At 34.7% G+C, this 26401-nt stretch overlaps 1 protein-coding gene across 1 annotated transcript in view; it reads right to left on the bottom strand.

Annotated features, from left to right (window-relative positions):
- Positions 1-484: 484 nt before the first annotated feature.
- Positions 485-26401, bottom strand: part of LOC145260439 (radial spoke head protein 4 homolog A-like) — a 50034-nt gene continuing 24117 nt past the window's right edge. Inside the window, exons 6-10 of the mRNA XM_080118448.1 lie at positions 18501-18598; positions 16060-16201; positions 11318-11424; positions 5873-6132; positions 485-880 (exon numbers count right to left, since the gene is read on the bottom strand). Of these exons, the coding sequence (XP_079974574.1) occupies positions 655-880; positions 5873-6132; positions 11318-11424; positions 16060-16201; positions 18501-18598 (833 nt within the window). The 3' untranslated portion in view covers positions 485-654. The remainder of the gene's footprint in view (positions 881-5872; positions 6133-11317; positions 11425-16059; positions 16202-18500; positions 18599-26401) is intronic.

Raw genomic sequence — 26401 nt, 5'->3', positions numbered from 1 at the left:
TTGGAGATTACATCACAGTCAAAATGTTGTGAAAATAACAACCAAAATGAGAACTGTAGTCCAAATATTACGTTTCTGAATTTTTTAGATGAGGATTGATTATTGGATTCTTCGCACTACTGTTCTCATCTTGGGTGTTATTTTCACAACGTTTCAATGGATGCAACCTCTGACTTTCATCAGGTGTGTCTGGTAAAACTTGAAAATCTTTCTGTCGAACTCAGGAATCTGCACAGAATTTTGAACGAAACCCCTAATTTAATCCACAGGGAGTATCATGCTGTCGTTTCATCAGTCATGGCTGAGTAGAAGTTCTTAAGTAATTCGTAATTGTATTTTGAGTGTTGGCCGTGCTGAAGATTAAATCTTCAAACTCTATAAGAGTCTAACATTACAATTGAATTTTACCAAGTGCATTATCCACTAGGCCACAGGTCCTGTAGAAAAGTACCAAAGAATCCAAATAATCAGACAAAAATATGTATATGTGTATATTTATTTATTCTAAATATCAGATAATATTTAGAATGTGGTGTTTTGAAAGTTTATATTTGAAGAAATAAACGCTCTCCCTCTCTCTCTCTCTCTCTCTCTCTCTCTCTATCTCTCTCTCTCATAAACGTAACAAATTGGTGATGCTCAGCTGGGTTAATTTTACTCATCTTCCTCCTCTTCCTCTTCCTCAGCTTCTTCCAGATCCTCTTCTACCTTTGATTGCATGGCGGCCTTGAGTGATGCTTCCTGCTCAGGTGTAGGGTCCTCCATCTCTGTTACTTCCGGTCCCTCGTGGAATTCATCTTGCGGTTGTGGCATTGGAGGTGGGTTGTAGTTCTTGGGAGAGTATTTGTGACCCCAACCGATGTAGACGTTTTCGAATTTCCTGAAAGTATGAGTTTTAGAAGTTGGATTTAGAAAACGTAAGAACCACGGTTTTTCATTACAAAGATTTGAAAAACTTGTTGAAAACAAATTTCTCTTAATAGGGAAGATATTCAGATAATTTATTCATATGGCATTTGTGCATTTTAGTTTTTACTAGCGGGGGTACACGGCGTTGCCCGGGTGTGGTGAGGTGTGTGGGGGTAAATCAAAACAAAATGAAAAATAAAGAATAAGCTAACGAAAAAGAAATGGCATAAATAACCCTGTTTGAATGTTAAATCTTCTTAAAAAAATCGGAAAAACAAACAAAAAAAAAAGACAGCGAGCCTGATGAAAAAAGTAAGAAAAAAAAACGAACGCAAAAAATGGCATAAATAACCGTTTCAATATTAAAACTTTAAAAATCGAATAAAAAAAAATATCCAAAATCTTGGCTCAAACATGCAATCTTAAGATAACAACGCTGCCACTATAACCACTGGTCTATGATCGCGTGAGCGAAGTTATGTCGTTTTTTTTTATAATTAAACTAATTCGAGAAAGAACGTTTTTGCCCATGCATGTTTGGCTAAATTGTCATGAAGGAACGATTTTTTGCTACCCTCCCTCATCACGAACATCAATTTCTATAGGAAATAATGACCGTTTTTCTTCTAATTTTCATATATTATTTGACTAAAACATCGCCGTTTCAGATGGTACCGGTTTTGACTTGATCTGATGCCAATGAGAAAAGTTTTAGGCAGACATAAATACATACATACATATATTTATACATACATACATACATACATTTAAACAGACAGGTGAGATTTATATTATAGACTAGCCTGGGTGCCCGGTGTTGCCCGGGTGTTTGAAGATGTGTGTTGAGAAAAAAGTAGTAGGCAGGCAGGCAGGCAGGCAGGCTCGAACCTGTACCACGAAGGAGAAAAAGAACGCAAAAAAAAGTGACGTCTTTGCTGTTGGGTCCATTGCCAAACCAGAAGTGGCGAATGTTTAAATTAAGGCTAGTCAATCGAAAAAAGGGGATGACTTTCGAAAATATCGGTGAAAAAAGCGACTCCTCCCTGTAGAAAAGTGCCCAGTTGAGGATGAAGAAATTCATGTTTTTAGCCAATTTTTCGATATTTGTCGTCCAAAGGGTCAATCTTCAAAACGATACCGATCTCGTGAAAATCCGTTGCCTCTGTCAAAAGTTTTAGGCATACATTAAAAAAGACAGGTGAGATTTATATTAGATTACAGATGGACAAATTTTTATTTTTATTTTTGAAGAGCTTCACTTGGAACAGGATGAGACAATTCACGAAGCTCTGAAAGCTTTTCAAAGAATTTCTCCGAAATTGGATGTGAATATATATAAATATTAAATTTGCGCAATATATTTTTTATTTAAATGCCAATAGTAATCTATTTGAAATTTAAATTTAAATTCATGTTAATTCAATAAATATTCAGTAAATGTTTTATTACGTTAATTTAGTATTTTTGTTTTGCTATACCAAAAAATTATGCTAAACTTTTTAACAAGTTTTAACACTTTGGGAGATTTATTTGAAAAACTTCTGGAATTGTTTCCCTTGCCAAACATTCACAAAAATACTCTACTAGCTACAACCACTATCAATGATTTCCCCCATTTTCTATCTGTGCCTGAATCTAAATGTAGATTCAATGAACAAAGCTTCTTTCCCAGAACTGCTCACCCATGGAACACTGTTCCGCCGTCCTGCTCGAATACAACATGTTAGTCTTCAAATCTAATATAAACTAGTTCTTATTGGGCCGTCCCAATAAATAATCAAATTATACCCAATTTACACTATTAACGATTACTACACTACCACCTTACATTCATTAACCCTTATCCTCCAGTGGCCTTTGGGCCTTCATAAATGGTAGCTCTAAAGTAAAAAAAAAAATTTTTTTTTAATTTATTTCAGTTATTCTAATTAATCATAATCTGTAATGAACTCACCAAGAAACATATTTCGTAACTTCTTACTTATTAATATACATTGTTTGATCTCTCCCCATCACCTATTTTTATACCATTTCTATCGTTGTTACCTCTCTCTCTCTCTCTCTCTCTCTCTCTCTCTCTCTCTCTCTCTCTCTCTCTCTCCACTTATTAACAGCCGAATCTAATAAAAAAAGGAAAGAGTAAAAAGAAAAAAGAATGGAATAATCTGTTATGAAGAAAAGGGAATAACACCACAATGAGTAATACCATTTAATTGTTTAATCGTAGCAAAGAGTGAAAGCAAGAAAAGGGAGAACGATATAGCACGCAGAAAGCTCCAGACTCCCACTATATAGAGAAATCCGACTGCATTCAAGAAAGATCAAGAGGATTACTACTAAAAAGATGCGCCAACCAGATAAAGGTTGAGACTAGTACGTTGTTCCTGATAGCTAAAAAGAATGGTCCAAGATCGTGATAAATAGTGGGATTTTATTCTCAAGTGTGGGGTGAAGCCAACTATTTGGATAGAAAATAGATTCATATTATTTAGATTATTCAGACTATTATTCTCATCTTGAGTGTTGTTCGTACAACATTTCAGTCAATGTAACCTCCGACCTTCTTCAGGTGTATCCTGTCAAACTCGGGAATCTTTCTGTCAAACTCGGGAATCTGCATGGAATTTCAAATGGAATCCTTTATTTAATCCACATGGGTAGCAGGCTCTCGTTCCATCAGCCATGACTAGGTAGAAATTCTAAGTAATTCGCAAGCATATTTTAGTATCGCCTGCACTGAGTGTTAACATCCCATCCCATTTATCCTGCCCCAGGAAAGAGTGATTATCTCCCCTTATATGAGGAGAGGGCCGCCAAGGGTAAAAACCCCGGATGCGACTAGTCAGTTAGATTTTCCCTTTGAAACCAGTCGCACGTGTTAGCGCTTGCTATAATAAAGTTTTATCTCATAACACATTCATGTCTGGACCTTGGTTATTTCATCTTTAACATCTGGTAGCAGAGCGTACGAAGAAAAAAAAAAAAAAAAAACATAATGAGTTCCAGAATATTTGAACCACCACGACTAAACCCGGAATTTTACGATTCATGGAAACGAGAAATTGAACTATGGAAGATAGCAACGAACATTCCGCCTTCAAAACAAGCTCCCGCTGTATTTTTTTCGCTCACCGGACAGTCTCGCGCTGCTGTACTAGAAATGGACATTTCATTACTGAATGCCGAAGAAGGAATGGACAATCTCGTCGAAAAGCTGGATACACTTTTTCTTCAGGATAAAAACCAGTCTGCTTTCATATCCTACGAGAACTTTGAAAGTTATCAGCGTGAACCTAACGCTTCCATAAATGACTACTTAATCCAGTTCGACAGGCACGTAGCGAAACTCAGGGAATTTAAAATAATTTTACCAGAACCCGTATTAGCCTATCGCGCGTTAAAGTCTGCCAATCTCAACCCCGAAAACAAGAGATTAATACGCGCGACAATAAACAACCTCACTCTAAAAGATATGGCTCAACAATTAAAAAAAATTTCATGTGAAAACTTAACCACGGCTAGACCACAAAACATTTCCATAAAAAATGAAACTGACAACGTCGTTTTTAGTGAGGCAGACACACAGACACAGGACAACAGTGAAATACTATACACGAGACGACGTCATGCGTATAAGCCTGCCTCTCCCCCTCACTTCACGCATAGTAGCAGCACAAATAATGGCAGAGGCCGGCCACACAATTATAACCGCTACCCAAATCGAAATTTTTTGAATAGTCAGACTCCCGTTTGTTACGTCTGTGGATGCAAATTTCACTATGCCAAAAAGTGTCCTTATTTCCAAAATAATCACCATTCAAGAGAAAATATGGTATTATTAAATGAACATAAAAACGATATTTCCGGCAGTTGTGAAGACATCGCTAATATAGTGTTGCTTAATCGACGGGAGTCGGAGAACTCGCTTTTTGGAGAAACCATAAATTGTGCTATTTTGGACTCTGGTGCGTCAGCGACGGTATGTGGAAAGAAATGGTTGGACTGTTTTCTTGAAACCTTGTCCGAGGACTCAAAAAAAGACATTCTTTATGATGAGGGCAGAAAATACTTTAAATTTGGAGATGGTATGAAAATAAAATCTCTACAAAAGGTAACTTTGCCATGTGTCATTGCAAAGATGAACATTAAAATAATGACTGATGTTGTTGACGCTGATATCCCTTTGCTACTAAGCAAGATGGCCATGAAAAGAGCCCAGACAACCCTAAACTTTAATGATGACACAGCGGAAATGTTTGGAAAAAAAATAAGGTTGCTGTGCACCACTTCTGGCCACTACCACATCCCTATATCTACACCTCCACCAGACCGGGGTAAGTTACGATATATTTTATTTTTAAACAAAATTAATAAAAAGAGCAAAGTCGAGAAATTAAAAATTGCTACCAAATTACATCGACAATTCAGCCATCCCAGTGCACAAAAATTGTGTAATCTTGTCAAAAGCTCTGGTTTAAAGGATGCTGAATTTATGGATATACTGAGGAAGCTTCCTCTGGATGCGACTAGTCAGTTAGATTTTCCCTTTGAGACCAGTCGCACGTGTTAGCGCTTGCTATAATAAAGTTTTATCTCATAACACATTCATGTCTGGACCTTGGTTATTTCATCTTTAACACTGAGGATTGAACCTTCAAGCTCCAAAACAGTGTAACTTACAACTGAATTTTACCAAGAATGTTATCTACTATGCCATGGGTCTTTGAATAGTGAATACAGTGCAGATCCCGGAGTTCGACAAGATGCACCTGAAAAAGTTTGGAGGTTACATCAACCGAAACTTTGTTAAAATAATACTCAAGATGAGAACAGTAAACCGAATAATCCAAATAATATGAATTATCAATCCTCATCTCAAAAGTTCAGAAACATAATAAAAAAAAAATAGATCTTTTTCTTTTAATTTTTGCAGGATAATTCTTTAAAACAGTTCATGACTTACTTCTGTTTGGCAAAGGCGTATGCCCCTGGCCAAAGATTCGAACGGATAACAGCTACCGCATATTGTGGTACTATGTTGGAAGAGATTTTGCTCGACCAAGGGGGCGTGTCTCCAATTTTTACATCTTCTGAAAGAGGTGTAAGCAAAGGTGGGCCATCCTCAGGTTGCGGCTCATCGGGCTCTTCGCGGTCTTCATCTTCCTCTTCATCCTCTACATCTTCTTCGCTTTTCTGTGAAGGGTTCCACCACTTGCATCTGCCCTGCAATAATTATGAACATAAACACAAAGAATAGAATAAGTAGCTTAGAAAACCCCCCAATAATCTGCATAAATAAAACAGTAGATGTATGTATGCATGTGTCTGTATGTGTGTGTGTAAATATTTAACCGATAAACTCTTAAACTAACTGGTAACATAACACTGAAATGAACTAAAATAGTAATCATATTCCAAGAGTGGTTTATAACATGTACAGAAATAGATCGGTAAGTTTGTTATGTAATAAGTGTTCTTGAGTGTTCAAATTGTGGTGTGCAGGGACAGGTCTTATATAAAAAGAGACAGGTTAATACAGGAGAGCCGACGGCATGTAATACACAATGAGAGGAGATTTATGATATATAGATAGATAGACCGAGAGATTGATAGTGATATTGACATTTATACAGTTCTGTGAATGGGAGTGTTTCTATAACACTGACACACATATTTCTTTACCTATTTTTGAGATGATGATTTTCACAAAGTTCTTGTAATATAAATTGACAATACCTTTTCTGTTGAATAACATAACACGAAGACACAGATACAAAAAGATGAAGTTGTTTGTTTATTCCATTTTGACCGGTCAATGGCTTTGCATCAAGGAATTCAAGTCTTTACATGATTCTTTCTTCTTCTAACCTTCGCTTCCAAGGTTCGATGTCAGCTCTGTCTCTGACTCACTCTTCTCACTTGTCCCCTGACTGACTGACTGCCCCTGCCTGGATGACTGACTGACTTATCTAACTAAATTCAAAACTCCTGATGTCATTGCATGGCCAACACGTGCATATCAGACACATGGCCAGACATACCTCCGTGTTTAAGCGCATGCATTGTAACTCACATGTTTCTACCCGATTTCTCTAACCTACTTTACAAATATGTTTAATATTTTCTATTGTTCTGATCTAGATTCCTTATTTTAATTTCATTTCATTAACAGAAACAAAATTCATCATTACATTCCTTTCTCTATAAACAGATATCTAACTATTTCATGTGAACTAAACAATTGTAATTCTACATTCCATTTTCAATAACATTCTGTATTTCAATAACATTATGTATTCTGTATTTATTTTAACTTATGATCGGAATTCTCAATTCCAAATCTAGCTTCGCAAGTTCGAATCCTCGACTATCCTATCTCTTATTTACTCACTTACAAGAAAAGGCGGCTGTTCTTTAACAAGTTGAAATGCAAAATGTTCATTTCAATTTGCCAAGACATTTCTATTACTTTTGCGCATGTGCAAATTCATTCATAGCTTGTAGTGGTTTAATTTTAAATCTTTCTCATCTGTCTCTCGATAGCTGAAACGGTAGGGAATGTGGTTGGAGCGCTAAATATTTTGGTTTCAATTCCAGCTGATGACAACTAAGTCATTTTTTTTTTTTTTAAATCTTTTGAAATCAGTAATATATAGTAGGTACAATATCATATTCCACAGAGAATTGGCTCTGCAATAATAACTACAAAATCTGCATGAATTAAAATATATTTAAGTATATTTTACAGCTGGGCAAGTTTGGGCGCTCCCTCCCCCACTAGTCAATAAAAAAAAAAGTATAGAATAAGTAGCTTAGAAAAAAAAAAAGAACTTGGATTTCAAGTCAATAATTATGACAATCATCTTACGTCCCGCGAGTCTTATTAAAGGTCAATCATCTGCAGTTTTGTATCAGATATCATATGCCCAAGACCCGTGCATCGTAGATATCTTATTGCCTAAAATAAAGACAACATATTTTCAGCTATACTTTTTTTCTCTTTAGGTATGAAGCTCAAAACAGAATCAGTTGCTTAAAATTTAAAAAAAAATAAATGTTTTCTGTCTGTAAACTCCAAAACTACATGACAGAACCGTACCAAATTTTTCATAAAGCCTCCGTACATACAGAGAAGAAGGTAATAAGTTAATACTACTACTGCTACTATTACCTTTACTACTAATTTATTAAAAACTAGCAGGAGCAGTCTGACCTTGCCCGGTCATAAAGTATGCTTAAATATATTTTAATTCATGCAGATTTTGTATTTATTATTACAGAGCCAATTTCCTACTGAATATTTATACGTATAATATTGATTTCAAAAGTTTTTAAAAAATAACTTGGGTGCCATCAGATAGAATTGAAATCAAAACATTTAGCACTCAACCTGTTACTACTTGAGCTATCGACAGATATATAAAATTTTTTTTAATTAAACCACTTCAAGCTATGCACACAAGTAATAGAAATATGTAAACGAGTTGGAATAAACATTTTGCATTTCAACTTGCCGACATATGTCTGTGCGCATTATTCATCCATCCAAACAAAGATTTTACTTGTTATAAATCATCCTTGGTGTATGATTGCTATTTCCTGTTAATTTCGGTGTTATGTGGACAGTAGTTTAAAAGTTTATTGGTTAAATAATGTAACACATACACACATACATGCATTATATATCTACTATTTTATTTATATAGATGAAGATTTTATGTATGTCTAAAGATTATTGCAGTTAGTATGAAATAATATTGGGTAGTGTAGTATCTGTTCTGTTGTTATATAATGGAGTGAGTGTGTATAAACAGTGTGTCGTCTAGTGGTTGAAATGTTCTTCTATTGTTGTATGTATGTGTAGGCGTTTCATATATAATAAAACAGTTAATTTGCATTCATAATATACCCCTCTCTGTTGTGTCTTTGTTTCTTCTCATTATTCAAGTTCATCTCCCTCTAAAGGAAACCAAACAACAATACGTTATATATTTGGTATAACCTTATATCTGTCTCCCAGTCAGAGCTGCACGACATTGTAATTTTCTTCTCTATTCTAAAGTTACCCAGCTTCCAAAACATGGAAACGGTATCTTCCGGGTTAACTTGTTCGACTTTCTAGTCTGACTCCAAACTCTAAACTAACTGATTATGTGTATTACGAAGCTATCTCGTTACGTCATTAACTCCACGTAACATTAAGATCACCTGATGCCATCACTAACATCATCTCCATTGTTTATGTTCTAACATTCTTGCTTGTTTTAGCATATAATAAAACAGTTCTTTAACATTCAGTCTGTGTAGCACACAGGCAAATAACATATCTCTCTGTTGTGTCTTTGTCTCTTTTCATTATTCCAGTTCATCTCCCTCCAAAGGAAACCAAACAATAATACGTTATATATTTGGTATAACTTTATTCTTGGCTTCCCATCGCAGCTGCAAGATATTGTAATTTTTTACATTACTCTAAAGTTGCGTTTCACCCAGCTTCCAAAACGTGGAGACAATATCTTTCGTGTTAACTTGTTCGACTTTTCCATCTGACTCTAAACTCTTTATGTCTCTTACCAAGCTATCTCGTTACATCATTAACTCCACGTGACCAAGGCACAAATCAGATGATCTACCTTCGTCATGTATGAGGTGCATTCAATAAGTTTCCAGATTTTTTCTTTTTGTACAGGCATTTAAAACTGTCAGAGACTCTTGAAATTTTAGTATGTTATTGCTATACATCTTATGAGATGGCTAACTAATTTTTATGATTTCAGGTTCAAATGAACAGCTACAGCAGGAATTGAAATGCACCTTACTAAAGTCTAACTGTCACAGCTGGCGAATTTCAAAAACGCAATCTGGATATAAGAACACTTTAGAAGAACGATATGCAATAAAATTTTGTTTTAAACTTGGAAAAAATGCCACAGAAACATATGGAATGCTTCAGATTGCTTTTGTATTATGAGCATCAGTTTTTGAGTGGCATAAGAGATTCAAGGAAGACAGGAAGTTTGTGAGGAATGATGAGAAGTGTGGGAGGAGTAAAGAAGTCAGAACACCAGAGTTGATTTGTTAGATAAATAATTTCATGGGTAAGAACTGTTGTGTGTCTATAGAGACAATAGGTGCACAGTTTGATGCCTGTGTAGGAACTATATCCACAATTATTCACAAGGAACTGAAGATGCAGAAGATTTGCTCAAAGTTTGTCCCAAGTGTGCTCAGCAAAGATCAAAAAGAAAGACGTCATGACAGCAGGGAGATAGTTGATCTGATCAATTTAGATCCCGCAGTTCTTGATTATCTAGTGACCTGCAATGAAAGCTGGATCTACTGTTATGACCCAGAAACGAAGAGACAAAGTTCCCAGAGGAAGCATGCTGGCTCTCCCAAACCCAAGAAGACTAGACAGAACAAATCCACCCAGAAATTTATGATGATCCCCTTTTTTTTTTATCTACATGCACTGGGTTCAAACTCAACAGACAGCCAACAAGGAATACTACGTTGAGGTTTTAAGGGAGTTCAGGAAGAGATTCTGTTGGAAGAATCTTCAAATTTGGTCAGTAGCATTTCCACCAATTCGAAGATTCTTCAATGCATCACTCCACACTGCATCCGTCCACAACTCCATCCCTGTCACAGACTATTTGATCAAGATGGGCATCAAGACAGTTCCTCACCCTCCCTATAATGGAGACCTTGCTACCTGTGACTTTTGGTTATTCTCTAAGCTCAAAGAAAACCTTAGAGGCTGTCATTATGAGACAATTGAGGGTCATTGACAAGCTCACGCAAAAAGACTTTCATGGGGCCTTCCAGAAGTTGTTGGAACGGTACAACAAATGCATTGCAGCCGGAGGAGATTACTTTGAAGGGAACTAGAGTTTCAGGTGTGTACTATCAATAAAAGTGCCCATATGAAAAATGTCTGAAAACTTATTGAATGAATTTCGCATTTTGTTTGTGTTCTAACTTTCTTTTTCACCAAGTTAACATTTTTGGGAACTATTTTAACATAAATAATTTTATCTGCAAATATTTATTTCGCTTTGATAACATTCTTTCTGACATTCTACTTTTATAAAAATCAATAGCAATCATAATAATAATCATCCAGTTAACTTGGCATTGCTCTGGCACGCTAATATATAACACTGTTGCCAATTTTGAATTTAGCTTATTTCACAGAAACACTTGCATCACACCCACACTTGACCATGTGTCTAACCTCCTGGAGAGAAGGTAAATGAATACTACAGATGCTTAAATAAAATAAAAAAAATAAACAGCAGTTCTCCACAGGAGTTAGAGTAAAAATTTATCCGCCTTCGCCCTTGAAGGTGGAGTTTCTGTCAAGTAAGTTAAAATTTTTTTTTAGCTAAATAACGTTCGAACAGACCTGAGTAAGGATGTACTGAACGTGATGGACCCACTGAGTAACAGTGTCAGCCATGTCTCGAGTTGGAATCCCTTCAAAATCCATGTTCTCAATATAGGAGTCCCGGGCTGAAAAATATAAAAATTGATAAATTAAAGGATAAACCCCTTCTTTTGAAGGCTGCTAAAATTGATTCAGACTCAACAAACTCTTCTTTGTATTATATTGTGCTTAATTTTGGTATGGGGATTTGTTAGAAATGAAATAACACAGAATACTGTTTTCCTGTTTATATGCCAATGGCATTCATCCTGGGCGGGTTGAACTGGTTTCCTTCAAAGGAGGAAGTGTCAAGGAAATATTAAATTCATAAACGTCCCCCATTCACATGTATATTCCAGTCAAGGAAGCTAATAACGTTAGGTTTTTTGCAGTTTTGGCAGGGAGATATTGACGTCCTCCTACATGCAGTGCCTGGTATTCCAAAATGGTCCTCCATCTGGCCAGGCTTAACATTGCTTAACTTTAGTGATCTAATGAGGACCGATGTACCAACGTGATTATTTTCCCGTTTATGGCATAAAAACAAATATATTTTTTTTTTTAGATTTTTTTGGACTATTATTTTCATCTTTGTTGCAATTTTTCACATTTCGACCGATGCAACCACGACTATCTTCAAGTGCATCCTTCCAAACATGGGAATCTTTATGTGGAACTCAGGTCGCTATAAAAATTAAAGAAAATTACCCCACCCACCAACATCTGAATTCCTTACTTTGCTTGCCATGGTACACCACTAGGGTTTTTAACTCAGCACCAAAATCAACAGTTTAGACCATTTTATTAAAAAAGAAAAATAATAATTAAATCCAATTTTGAGAAAAAAAAAAAAATCTTGAATTTTTTAACATTATTTTGTAGTATGGTCCCTAGCTTTGACAGCAACCATTTTAAATGATGATAGTGTTTAGGGGGGGATTACCAAGAATCACACCAACATCTAATTTAAATTGAATATAAAAATGCTATGCTTTAGCAAAGGAAGAAAATGAAGGCTATATATGGATATGCATTCATATTATGAAAATAAATAAAATATTAAGAGAATAGAAGGGTCACTAGGTAGCAAGTGCTAACTCAAAAGATAAGTGGCATTTTGTAAACGAATAATTGAGAAAAACAAAATTTTATAACAAAACATTTTTATACAAGAGATGTAAATATAAAAGTTACTTTCAGTCTTTTATGCAAATACGTGCTTGGTGAAGAAAATTGGGTTAGTAGTCACAAGTTAATATGTTCATAGTGTGAATAATATGCATACATAAGTAATATATTTATATGAGTATTTGCCAGAGTGGCATTGTGTATGTGTGTTGGTTTACCTTGTTCTTGTTAGTATGTTTGAGTAAATAATAATTTTTCTTCTGTTTTTCTGACTCTTGCTAGTGTATATGAATGTGTGCATGAGATGGAAAAGGCTTGTACATGAGTCATTGAGTTCTTTCCACTTCCCTCGGCCAAAAGGCATGAGGAGGCGGGGAGGGGCAGACGTTCTTGGGTTCTTCTGTGCACATGCAGCTGGTAAAGTTTAGAAAAAACTGATTTTGTTGACCAGATCTTATAGGAGTTTCTAAGTTCGCACTGGCTTATTACTTTCACATAGATGTGTTATGGTTTTTAATTTAGGGGGTGGGGGTGGAATGGTTTTCATTGGTTTAAAATCCTTTGAGTTAACACGTTCCTTGCTTTTGGAAATGATGCAGAAAGCAAACTCCAATGACGCGGAGAAAGAAAAAGGGTAGCAATTGATGCCATTTGTTTCTAAGCGTTTGCAGAAATAATTTTTTTGAATCAGTTGTTACAATTGTCTCCACTTATTTTGCGCACTGTAAAAGCTGAAAAATGAAAAAGGTTTCTGGACTTTATTTTGTTTTATTTTGTCTTCATAGTTGTTGAGTAATTTAATTATATATTGCTTTTGTTGTGTTGCTAAAGAACTATCGTGTTGATGAAAAGATTCTCACAATTGCTAATCCTCTACTCTATTGTGGATGATTTCAAAAAGATGAAAAGATATGTTACGCAAGAACAAATATTGTTGATGGTGAATTTTTCAGAGCATGATCATTGCAAAAATAGTGAATATGTCATAAATTTGCATTCTACTTAATTATATTTATATATAAGGTGAAATTAAAGCCAAGAACAATGCGAGATTTTTTTTTTTTTTTTATATATAGAGTAAAATTATTTCAACTCTAAACAACAGTAGTTTTTTTTTTTTCCTGTTGTATCCAATGGTGTTATAAATCTCAATATATTTCGGACTTATTAGTCCTTTTTCAAGAGAAGACAGCGGAAGAGTGTTCTTCATGAGTGCAAACTCTGTCTGGCCGAGACTGAGGGATATAAGTAGGTTGTCGTTTGCTTGAAGCATTGTTGAAGAAAATTATAAGGTGAAATTAAAGCCAAGAACAATGCGAGATTTTTTTTTTTTTTTGAAAAAGGACTAATAAGTCCGAAATATATTGAGATTTATAACACCATTGGATACAACAGGAAAAAAAAAAAAAACTACTGTTGTTTAGAGTTGAAATAATTTTACTCTATATAAAAAAAAAAAAAATCTCGCATTGTTCTTGGCTTTAATTTCACCTTATAATTTTCTTCAACAATGCTTCAAGCAAACGACAACCTACTTATATATTTATATATGTATTACAATATTTATTTCTATACATATTACAGAAGATCAGAACAACATCAGTACCGCCGGTTTCAAATCCAAACAAAGGGGACCTGGCCTCCTATGTTAGACTCTCATCAGTCTCTGTTTATGTTTGTTTCCACCAAAAAGAGGCTGATGAGAATCCAGCATAGGAGACCAACTCTAGGTCCCTATTGTTTGAATTTAAAACTGACGGTACTGATGTACTTCTTCACATATAAATAAATAAATATTATATTCTTATTTCTGAATTTTTCTTAATAATTGAGCACTCGGATTTATATATATAAATATATACTAGCAGGGAGATTGAAACCAAAACGTGAAGACAGTGAGTCAAGCATGATAACCATTAGACTGGCTTGACACGATCTATAAAAATGTTTTCTAAACCTACTTATTCTTAGCATAAAGAAGTTGTCACGTTTTCCGTCCACGCATGCTCAATCATGAAATAGTTGACAAATAGATAAAAATCCAACAACAGCTCAAGTACAAATTTTTTTAAATTCTGACCCCTTAGAAGCGCTTTTTTTTCGAATGAAAACAGGTTAAAAAGTTTTCCACATATCTGAATTCCCTATAGACCCAATTTCAAGTTTGTAGATCAAGAATTTGTGGAGTATATAAGCTTAGAAGTGTTCTCGCACACACACATATTCTCACTTTTATTAAATATATGAGTAGGCCACCCAGATTTCCCCCGCCGTAAAATATGCATAAATATTATATTTTAATTAACGCAGAATTCTTATACCGTAGGTATTAAATGTAACGTTAAATTCCTTTTAAAAAATGAAGTAAAAAAAAAACAAAAAACGGAAAGAAACTCAGACATGTGCATGCAAGTATTATGTTTTTTTCTAAACAGTTCACTTTTTGTATGCAAAAAAAAAAAATACTCAAGCTGAGATTGAAAAGTGAATGATAAAAGATTTGCTGAGTGGAATGGAATGATGTAAATAATTGAAACATGGAAAAGAGGGAGGAAGAGATAGAGGAGGAAGAAAAAGAGAGAGTCTATTATGACATCACAATGTATTCTAAGTTTGTAAAATTCTTTGACTTTGTTGGTTGGTTGTTTTTGTTTTACAGCATATCAACCCTTTTTAGATCATTTAATGCCGAATCCAGCGATTGTGAAGAAAAGGTTTTTAATAGACTATGTATATATTTTTTTCCAGTCAGTTTCTATTCAACCCATAGTTGGGACCCTAACAGGTACTACCACACCGGGTCAGAGTGGACCTGGGAGCAATGGCAATTAAAGGGTGGCTCCACACTCCCCAAAGCCCGTAAGCTGGGGCCTCACTTTTGGATATAGTTTAAGGTCATATCCAGGACCTCTTTGACTTTGTAATCATTGTAAAAATATGATAATCAGCCAATGTTAAAGTAAAGAAAATATATATGGTTGTACCTTAAAATTTTCTATTGGTCTATCATGCTTAAATTTTAAATAGAGTTTTCATTGGTCTGTCATGTTGAAGTTCAAAATAGTATTTTCAATGCTCTGTCATGCTTAAGTTTGAAATAGAATTTTCGTTGGTCTGTCATGCTTAAATTTGAATAGCATCTTCAGTAGTCTGTCATGCTTAAATTTGAATAGCATCTTTAGTAGTCTATTATGTTTAAGCTTGAAATAGAATTTTCAATGGTCTCTCAAGCTTAATTTTGAAATAACATTTATGTTGGTCTGCCATGCTTACGTTTGAAATACCATTTTCATTAGTCTGTTATGCTTAAGTTTGAAATAGCATTTTCGTTGGTCTGTCATGTTTAATTCTAAATAGCATGTTCAGTGGTCTGTCAGAGTTAATTTTGGAACAACATTTTCATTTCTAAACGCACACATTAAATGCACAAATTCTTAAGGAATGTATGCATTCTTGTTGTTCTCGAAGATTTTGAATTCACTCAAAAGACAAACTATAACCTTGACTGTTTCGCTGCTTTGTGCACCTTTGCATCGAAAAAAACAAAAAACAAAAACGCAACATGCATCTGACAAAGACATTATTTGCCTTACCTTCACCTTCCATCTCATCTTCTTCTTCTTCATCAAATTGATAAAATCCCATTGGTGAGATGTGAGTAGCTGCACTTATGCGAGCAATCTGAGCCCGCAAATAGTTGGCTTCATTCCCAGGAAATGGAGGATACGTGTTCACCTGGTGAGGGATAAAATTTGGTACAAAAATAAAATAAATAAATAAAGTAGTTTTCATTCATTAATGAATTTTGGTGTTGAGCAGAACTTCTCCTTTCTTTTTTTTTTCTTTTTTTTAAAGGGATGGGGATTGGAGAATTATTAAACCAAAAACAAACAAATTGCAAAGTTCTTTTCAGAGGGCTTCACCACAAGATTAGAAACCGAACTTCTGCCCAAAAGGGCACTTGTTCCGTTATTGTGTCAGAATGTGTGAATTATCAAATTTTTTTTTATTGAAGGTTTTACCTTCTCTCTCAGAAGGAGTTAGTTTATTGCTAGTTGCCTGAGGTGCCCCTACCGGCATTTTTCTTTTTGCAGATCAAAGTGAAAAAGATAAATAAATATATTCTCCCTGAAGTGCTTTGTGTTAAGTGGCTAAAAGTGTGACAAAATAAGAAATTAAATGACAATAGGATGATTCATTTAAATATGATCTTTATTCAATACACACAAAAAAAATATTTTGCATACTGAAAAACAAAAAAAGAATGTTTATTTATGTTGACGGCAAAGTCAGAAAACTTAGTGGCAGGGAAGTTAGTATTAAAGTCTTAGGAAAAAGTGGTCAGAGTATGTCAAGTAGTTCCATTATTTACACAAAGGAATGTCAAAATTTTAATTTTATGGTATCTTTGGTCACAGAAATGTTTCAAAAGAAATTAGCTTTTGTTAACAGGAGTTTTTTCAGACGATTCTTTCGGCTGGATTTATAACTCTTCAATCATGTCAGAGCAAAGGTTGAACTCACAACATCAACCAACCAACAAGTGTCGGATTAGCATGAAAACCATTTTTATAGAGAGCACCATTATTAGAATATTCTAGAAACCTTATTGGTCTATCTTGGAGGTTTTGGAAAGTTCTTTCATGAAAATGTTTATAAAATAACAGATAAGACTTCTGATATTTTAGCAAGATAATTTAGCACTTATAACATTCGCCACATGCCTGAAAACAGAATGTCAATCTAAGACTTGGTTGCTACACTGTCAACACATGTAGATTAGCAGATTATACAAAAATACTTGATAAAGGTTTCTTCAAGACAGTTTTTTTTTTTTTTTTGCAGGGAGATTTCGCCATCCTCCACATACAGCACCCACTGTGTACTGGCCAGGAACATTCGATTAATCTCTTGGGGCTCGTTTCTCTTGGATGTTCTAGCACGGTTTATGACAAGTATTTGTTGACACTGGCTTTGAAGACAACCATGTTGTAGTCTGCAGAGATGCAGTGCCATGATGATGTGTTCTACAGATGGTAAGTTATTGAAAAGAAACTCTAGTCATGGAAATCTTACTTGATGTTAAGCACACAGGATGAGCAAGGAAAGTTCTTTGCAGTTGTGGTAATAAGACAAGTTATCAATGTGAATGTATTGCATATTTTTTTAATTTGCAAAGGTTTTCGCTTATATGAAGATTATTCTAGGGACCTCAACAGTGAAGGGGTGGGGTTTTGCTGCTTGTCAGGTAGTCGAGAGTATGTACATCATAGGGGGTGCAAGTGCTATGAGCTTATCAAAGCAAATTCGCTTAAAATACGTATAAAACAAACATAGAGATACAATACTGTGGCGATGGAACAAAAGTTGGAGCTTGGAGTATCAGACCTATTAAATTTGAGACTCTTTTTGGGACCCTGTCTAAGAGTGAGAGACTAGTGGTAGATACATCAGCGCATGCATGAGCGAATTGTGGCTTTGCAAAGATATAGGATACTCTCTGGTGTAATTTTCCAACACAGTAGGGAGATCTCACGTTCTTTGCACCAGCCTTGGCAATGTTTTTAATGTATTTGTTCCAGTTTATGTTACATGTGAATGTTAAGCCGAGGAGTTTAAAGAATGGGCTCTCGGGTAGAGTTTTATTTGTCATGCTAATTGAGAAGGTGTTTTGTAATTGTTAGTTGGAAAGAATTGAATTAATTTATATGTTTTGTTAGTGAAGATACAGTACGGAGGTAGAAGTTATATAGTTGAGAAAAGTGAACAAATGAATAAATGAACTATTTCGGGGCAATTTTACCCCTATAATGACCTCAAGAGGGGCAAGCAGAGTTATTCCAGAAAATCCCTTCTGGCAAAAATTTACTTTTACCATGACTAATGTTTATGACAAATTAAAAAAAATTTAAGGTGTCGTTATTGAGAAAAGTGTGAACGGATGAATGGATGAATGAACGGGAGTTAATTATTAGGTTTAATCCCTCTTTTGTCAGGGAGACCAAAAATTAAAAATAGATAGATTTATACTTACAGGGGCATCCAATCGTCCAGTAAAATATTTTTTGACCAGTCGAGCCGCTACAATTTGAGCCGGAGTAACAGAGGGCAGAGCAACCCAGGACATTCCAGCTGTTAGAAAGCAAAACAAATTGAAAAACTCTTACAAAAGATTGACGAAATGGCATTTTTAATCTAGCTGTACTTATCCAGCATTGCCCGAAACTACAAGAAATAATTTATGGAGAAATGGAAATGATTTCGTAATCAAATTTTTTTTTTTGTGAAATAGGAATTTTGCAAAAGTTTCGTTTATTGTTTCATGCTAATTGATTAGGAGTAAAAAACAAAACAAAACAAATAATAATGCATTGTAAATGTGGAAACTTTTGAGATGTGAGATGCATATATATGCATATATATATATATATATATATATATGCATATATATATATATATATATATATATATATATATGCATATATATATATGCATATATATACATATATTACAAAGAAGTCATCACTTATCAAGGCCCAGAGGTCACTCGAGGATAAGGGTTAAAGAGTGTACAGTAGTCAACGGGACAATATCGTAGTAATCGTTAGTAGTGTAAATTTGGTAAATTGGCTTACTTAAGGGGAACGGTTGGCTTGAAGACGATCATATTGTAGTCAGTTGGAAAGCAGGCAAACGGAAAGAGAGTTCCACAGGTGTGCAGTTCTAAGAAAGAAGCTTTGTTCATGGAATCTACGTTTAGGTTAATTTATATATATATATATATATATATACAGGGTGCGTCTGGTGTTTGAGAACGTCACTTTTTTTACCAATTCTTTCCTGTATATTAATTTTTACTTTTTTTTTTTTTTTTTTTTTTTTTTTACAGATAATCAATCATGGGAGATAATAAACAAACACAGGAAAAAAAAAAAAAGACATATTGTAATAATTGTAATAATGGTAGAACACAGCGATTTTCAAATTGCACAATTTGTTAAAGTCGCCTGATCCTTTGGTTTTAAAGTTTGCAAAAAGTAAAAAAATAATGATGGCCAAATTTCTTCTGTTGCTAAGCGTAAAAGGCACCAGCAACGCTCTGTGACAGCATTAGAACACATGAGTTTATTTAACAGGTTCAGAATATCATTGACGACAGCCCTCAGAAGTCAATGAGGTCAATTGCAAAAGATCTCAGTGTCTCTGAAGCCACAATTCGAAGGACTGTCCATGAAAATCTTCGATACAAGTTCTTTGTAATGAAGAAAGGTCAGTTTATGTTCTAGATCACTAAAGAAAATCGTTTAGTGAGATTTGAGACTTTTGAACAAACTGAAACATCCTACTGAACAAGACATGCTTTGTTTTTTTGTTTTTTTCAGACGAAAAGAACTTTGACCAACTTGTGGCTTCCAAGCTCTTCAGACCTTAATACATTGGATTATTATGTGTGAGGCGTTGTTGAGAGAGATGTAAATAGACATCCTCACAACCAAAGATTCTCTGAAAGCATCCAAAGTCAGAGTAATCGACAACATCGACGAGAACCATCTTATACGCACCTGCCAAAGGTTTAGATCTTGAATAGATTTCATTGAAACGATTATGTACCGATGTGATTTTATTTCGTTTCAGATGTGTTGCTTGTATTTTCATTATCTTTAAAAATGTAATAAATGTTTTCAAACACAAGACGCACCTTATAAGGAAAATCAATTTAGGGTAACAGAATTTAGGTAAATTTGAACTAATTTTCCAATGCCAGAAAACAATATGAAGAAGGTTGGAGGTTACCTCGATCGAAACATTGTGAAAATAAAACTCAAGATGAGAACAGTAATCCAAAGAATCCAGTCCTCATCTAAAAAATTAAGAAATTGTAATATCATTTACATTCATTTCATTTATTTATTTATTTATTTATTTATTTTTGTTATAGTTGGATAATTTTAATGCTTTTTCCAACTATGAGACAAATAGAGTGATAATGAAACTTAACATAATTGAATTTGAAGTCTGAAGAGCTGATTTTATCGTATTAAGATAGCATTTTATAGCACAGGTGAAAAGCAGGACTGTGGGGGGGTTGCTATTGACAAATGTTTGATTTTTTTCCCCCGAGATCTTTGAAATAAATTACGTTTGAAAATAGACAGATTGGCATATACCTGAGGATAACGTGTTGAAAGATAAATTAAAAAAATATATGTGGATCATATCTTTTACCAAACATCTTAAATTTCATATTTTTTTGTTTAATACTTGAAAGTTTGCACAACAAAAATATTATTTATTTATTTATTTATCAACACATTTAATTATCTTCAGATATGCATCAGAAGATCAATTCTATGCGTAGTCAAATATACTTGACTTAATTGTCTGATCTATTATTCCCTGCTTCCTTTGTTCCAGTTCGTTTGACTTGTTGGTCTAGTGGTCTTCATCAATTCACGGTTTTGATACCACATTGTAATACAGCTTCCTATTCCAAGAACCATAACTCTTTCTGCTTACTATTTTCCTCCTACCTATAATCTTGATCTATTCAAGACTAAGGTCAATAGGCATCACTTGTCTTTTCGATAATCTTTCATTCTTGTTAGCTCCTTACATAAAGTGGCTTTATACCTAGTCTGGAGCAATTTCTATAAAAGAAAAAAAAAATGTTCGATTTTTTTCAGAGATTTTTAATCAAATTAATTCAACTATATTTGAAAGTGGGACAGCCTTACCCTATACCTGATGATGATGATGATGATGATGATGATGATGATGATGATGATGATGATGATGATGATGATGATATGTTGAAAGATAAATGAAAAAAAAAAGTATATGGGTCATATCTTTACCTCAACTGTTCTACATCTACTAACCCAAGAACTCTCATCTATTCTTTTAACATGGCCATACCATCGAAGTCTACTGCTTTGTGCACATCCCCTATATTGTCCAGATTCATTCTTCTTCTGAGGTTATCAAAATTAAACCTGTCTTTAAGATATTACACATCCATTGTGCCATTCTCATATCATTCCATTCCATGCAAAGCATGTCTTCAACCTTTATTGACCAGGTTTCACTTCTATACATCATCACACTGTGCACACATGCCTGATAGACTCCCCCTTTTGGTCAACGTTTGTCTTATTTCATTTTGGCCTTTTAAGGCCACAGTAATAACATAATGAACTATGTCACATCATGTCACGATTTCCTCAGACACAAAATATATCTCAGCACACTTTACAACAAACAGCTGTTTTGTTTTGTTGATAAACAAGAGTAGTAAGCTCAATCAGTTGTGATGTCTCTTTCCCTCTTTCGTTTTGTACTAATGAGAGAAGAGCCATTCTCTCCCATTTTGTCTCCTGGTGTTGTCAACTGATGAAATATTAGTTGATGATGATGATGATGATGATGATGATGATGATGATGATGATGATGATGATGATGATGAAAAAAGTTCGAAAATTTCAGAGGATAATAAAATTCCTTCTTCCCAAAAGACAGATTTTGATCTAACCTTCAGACTAGAATCAAAGTGTAGTATCTGTTTGGTTTCATATTGTTATGTTATTGGCTCCTGGAAAATACTGGTTAGCTTGCTGCATGACCGCTTGTCAGTGTTTAGACTAGAAATATCTCAATAACAAAGAAAAGAATGTTTGAATCACAGAAAGAATGTTATTGAAGCGAAAAAGGTATTTAACTTGAGAAAATATTTACATTAAAATAGTCCCCAGGAATTTTAACTTGGGGGGGGGGGATTTGAAAAGTAAAAATAAACACGGATGACTACGTGGCAGAGATCAGACGATAAGGTTGTATGGTGATACATGTTGATGACATCATTTAAAGGGGAGATGATTGTTTTGAGAGACATAGAAATTAGTCAAGAGTCAGCAGTCAGAAGGAGAGAGACGGTCCACTGATCGTAATAGCTCTGAGTAGAGACTGTCGGAAAATATCAATACTAAAAATCTAAGACCAACATGCTGCTTTCCAATGGAGAAACATCGGTAAATAAAGCTGCTGTAAATAAAACCCAGACTTTGGGGTCATACAAATCTTCATTTGTAGCTTTTCCAAAGATCTGTCAAATCTAGATCAATGCAGATGGAAAGGTATGTTTCCCCATTGGATGATGTTAACCCCCCTCAAGAGAATTGTATACGTCCTCTATTATTGTAAAGACCGTCTGTCATAAATGTTATATGTTCTGTTTATACACTCATCACTAGACGATCACATATACACTTCATATATATATATATATATATATATATATATATATATACTCGACATCTTAGAAACAATTAAATACATCACATGTCAAACAGAACATAGACATTTACATATACTCATAAATATATGAACACATAATGTAAACTATATTACAATATGATAATCCTTTTAGAGTGGATGGGTATGTTGCTTATCACCTTAGGTGCACCAATCTATGATACTATCCAATGATGAATCCAAAATAAGTCATTTCATTATCTTATTGGCCATGTCATTCGACACTTCCTGTCAGTGACACAACTTCCTAAACACATCAGCTTAATCTCTAACTTAATTTTTAATGGAAAATTGCTTCTTTTTTTTTAGTTAATCTAATTTATGTGAAAAATCCTGTTTCTATAACATTTTAACACATTCACATCCAAAAGGATACACACATCTTTTACTACTTTTTACATAATTTCATAATCTTTATTTATTTATTTATTTTTCTTTTATTATTGAATGTTGGTGGAGGTATGCACCCCACTGAATGTTATTCTCATTGTTCTTTTCTTCGTTTTTGTTTTTTCTTTTTTCTCATAATTTTTTTGGTTATTTTTTATTTTTTTTTATTTCTTTGCTCCATCTTCTTTTCTTCTTCTTTTGGTGGTGGGTGTGGCTTCAGTCAAGTCTGTAAGGCAACTTCCTGAACATGTTAGCTTAACCTTAAATTTAATTTTAAATGTTATTAGGATTCTTCTCACTTATTCTCTTGGGTAGCGGCAACAAAGTAAGATTTTTAAAAATATGTCTGAATTTGTTCAGGCTGTTAGTTAAAGATTTTTATTTTTAGGTGATTGTCTAAAAATTGTTTCATATCACCAGTCGTCTCAGCTGGACTCTGCAGTCTTTATTTTTTAAAACTAAATTGTAGCAAAAAGTATGTTATTATATTGCCAATAACATAGTAAAACAATAACAAATGAAAATTGGCTCTTCAAAAGCAACATGTGATTTGTCAATTAAAATGATATTTACGTCCAACTTTTAAAATCCAGCAAGTTTATATGTTATTTTAAATGTTATTAGGATTCTTCTCACTTATTCTCTTGAGTAGCGGCAACAAAGTAAGATTTTAAAAAATATGTCTGAATTTGTTCAGACTGTTAGTTAAAGATTTTTATTTTTAGGTGATTGTCTGATTCATCAAAGAAATCATTCTTTGAAAAAGAGAACTACTATGAAAATCATCATCATCATCATCATCATCATCATCATCATCATCATCATCATCATCATCATCGTCGTCGTAGTCGTCCTCCTCCTCCTCCTCCTCCTCATCATCATCATCATCATCATCATCATCATCATCATTGGTTTAACGTCCATTTTACATGCTGGCATGTGTTGGGCGACTTATAGAAATATTTTTTTTATTCGATTTTCACCCCAAACAAGGCACAATGCCACTTTTATGAAGGGAGCTACTATCTGGGCCATAAGTTGCAGGGATACTATGCAGGGAGTTGAGCAGCAAGATGTCTATTCACATTACACTTGAACTTCTGCATGTCAGTACAGTTGGAAAAGCAGAATCCCAGACGGGAGTTCCAAAGTCTAGCAGTTCTGGGAAAGAAACTACTAGAGTAGAAGGCCTTTTTACATCTAGGAATCTCTACTTTGTAGGGGTGGGATTTTGCTGCTTTTCGGGTTTGTCGGGGGTATTTACGTCGAGGGGTACAAGGGCTTGTAGTTCGTCAGAGTATCTGCCATTAAAATACTTGTAGAACAGGCAGACGGATGCAACATTTTGTCGATGGGACAGAGGCTGAAGCTTAGAGAATAGTTCAGGACCCATCAGGTTAGCGGGTCTCTTTTGAACCCTGTCCAGGAATGCGAGACTAGTAGCAGATGCACCAGCCCAAATGTGACAACAATACTCCATACATAGGCGAATGTTGGCCTTGTAGAGATACAAAATGCTTCCAAGCATAATAACTTTCTAGCACGGTAGAGAGAGCCCACTTCCTCGCAGCGGCCTTGGCAATGCTCTCAATGTATCTGTTCCAACTCATGTTCCCTGTGAACGTTAAGCCGAGAAATTTGAAAGAAATACTTTCAGGTAAAGTATCTTTAGCATTAACTATTGGCGGTTGAGAAGGTTTCTTGTAATTATTGAAGGAAACAAGCTTAGTCTTGGCAGCATTGAATGTGACCATCCATTTTTGTCCCCATTCCACTACAGATTGGAGGTCTTCCTCTAGTTTCCTGCCATTTCCTTAAATATATTTTCATTTGTTTCCCCTCATGCCTGTTATAGAGTGTGGTGTCATCAGCAAATACCCATTTCAGAAACAATTTTATTGGGGAGGACTATTATGAATATTAAAGGTTCAAGGATAGACTCCTGAGGTACACTCACATTTATATCATATTGTTTGGATGTATGACTGCCGAGGACAACCTGGATTCTTCTCTTATTTAAGAAGGATTTAATTATGTTAAGTATTCATCCAGTGATACCGTATGATCTGATTTTCCTGAGAAGACCATTGTGCCAAACCCTGCCAAAAGCCTTAGATATATTTAGGGTTACTGCTCTACCCTCCCCTGCTTTATCCAGTGTATGGTATATATGTTCAGAGATTACAGTTAGGATATCTGCTGTAGAACAGGCTTGCCTAAATCCATATTGTTGGTCGGTCAGAAGTTTAGCAGTTGTTCAATTATGGACTCAAATATTTTGTTGAAAAGCAGGAGGAGGTTAATGGGCAATAATTTAATGGGTCAGTTCTTTCACCAGAATTTTTGTAAACTGTTACCACAGAAGCAGTTTTCCAGCAATCAGGAAAGCAAGATTTGTTAAAGCATTTGTTTAAAGTTTGGAGAGGACTGGAGCAACCTCAGTGGAGTATTTTTTTTATAGCACAGCTGGAATGAGATCGGGTCCACATGCTTTTGAGGCATTTAGGTTTTTTATGATATCATACACCTGAGAAGGAGTGATTTTCAGATCATCTTGTGTGGCGTCTGTCTGCAAAGGAAAGTCAGAGAGGGAGTGATTTGCTGGGTTCAATGTGGAGTTAGAGGCAAACTGACTGGCAAGCATGTTAGCCTTTTCGGTTGCCATACAAACAACCTCATGATTATTGGATAATGGGGGATACACTACTGTAGATTTTTCAGAAATCACGAGTTTCTAATTTCTGTACTTCAATGCATTTTCTGGTGGTTTCAGTATATTCTCTCTTAGCTGTCACTATTTCTTTCTTACAATTAATTCAAGCTTAATATTGCATTTATTTGGAATGCTGTCTGTTCTATGGGATGAGCCATTTCAACCCATCCTGGGTAAATGCTGCCAAAAGTCAAAACGTCACTCGAGACTTCCTATCTCTGATGCAACTTCCTGAACATGTCAGTTTAAATTCCTACTCTTTCTAGTGGAATTTCCTCCTTTTCTGCTTTATCTAATTTAAATATGGAAAATACCATTTATGTGCCATTTTAACACCGCCATTGGCAAATATTACTATGCAAATCGATCCTGCTATGTTTTATAAGTAATATTTTTTCTCTGTTTAGGTTATCTCTTTTGTTAATATGATGCAATAAATAAGAATCACATTCTAACAGCAGAAACTGAAAAGACGACACAAGCAGTAGGAGGTTCTACCAAAAAATACTTGGTATTTCCCACAA

This window comes from Euprymna scolopes, chromosome 36 (assembly GCF_053919585.1).
Source record: "Euprymna scolopes isolate OS-2025 chromosome 36, ASM5391958v1, whole genome shotgun sequence".
In the NCBI taxonomy this organism is placed as follows: domain Eukaryota; kingdom Metazoa; phylum Mollusca; class Cephalopoda; order Sepiida; family Sepiolidae; genus Euprymna; species Euprymna scolopes.
This window is presented reverse-complemented; position numbering and strand designations above follow the sequence as displayed.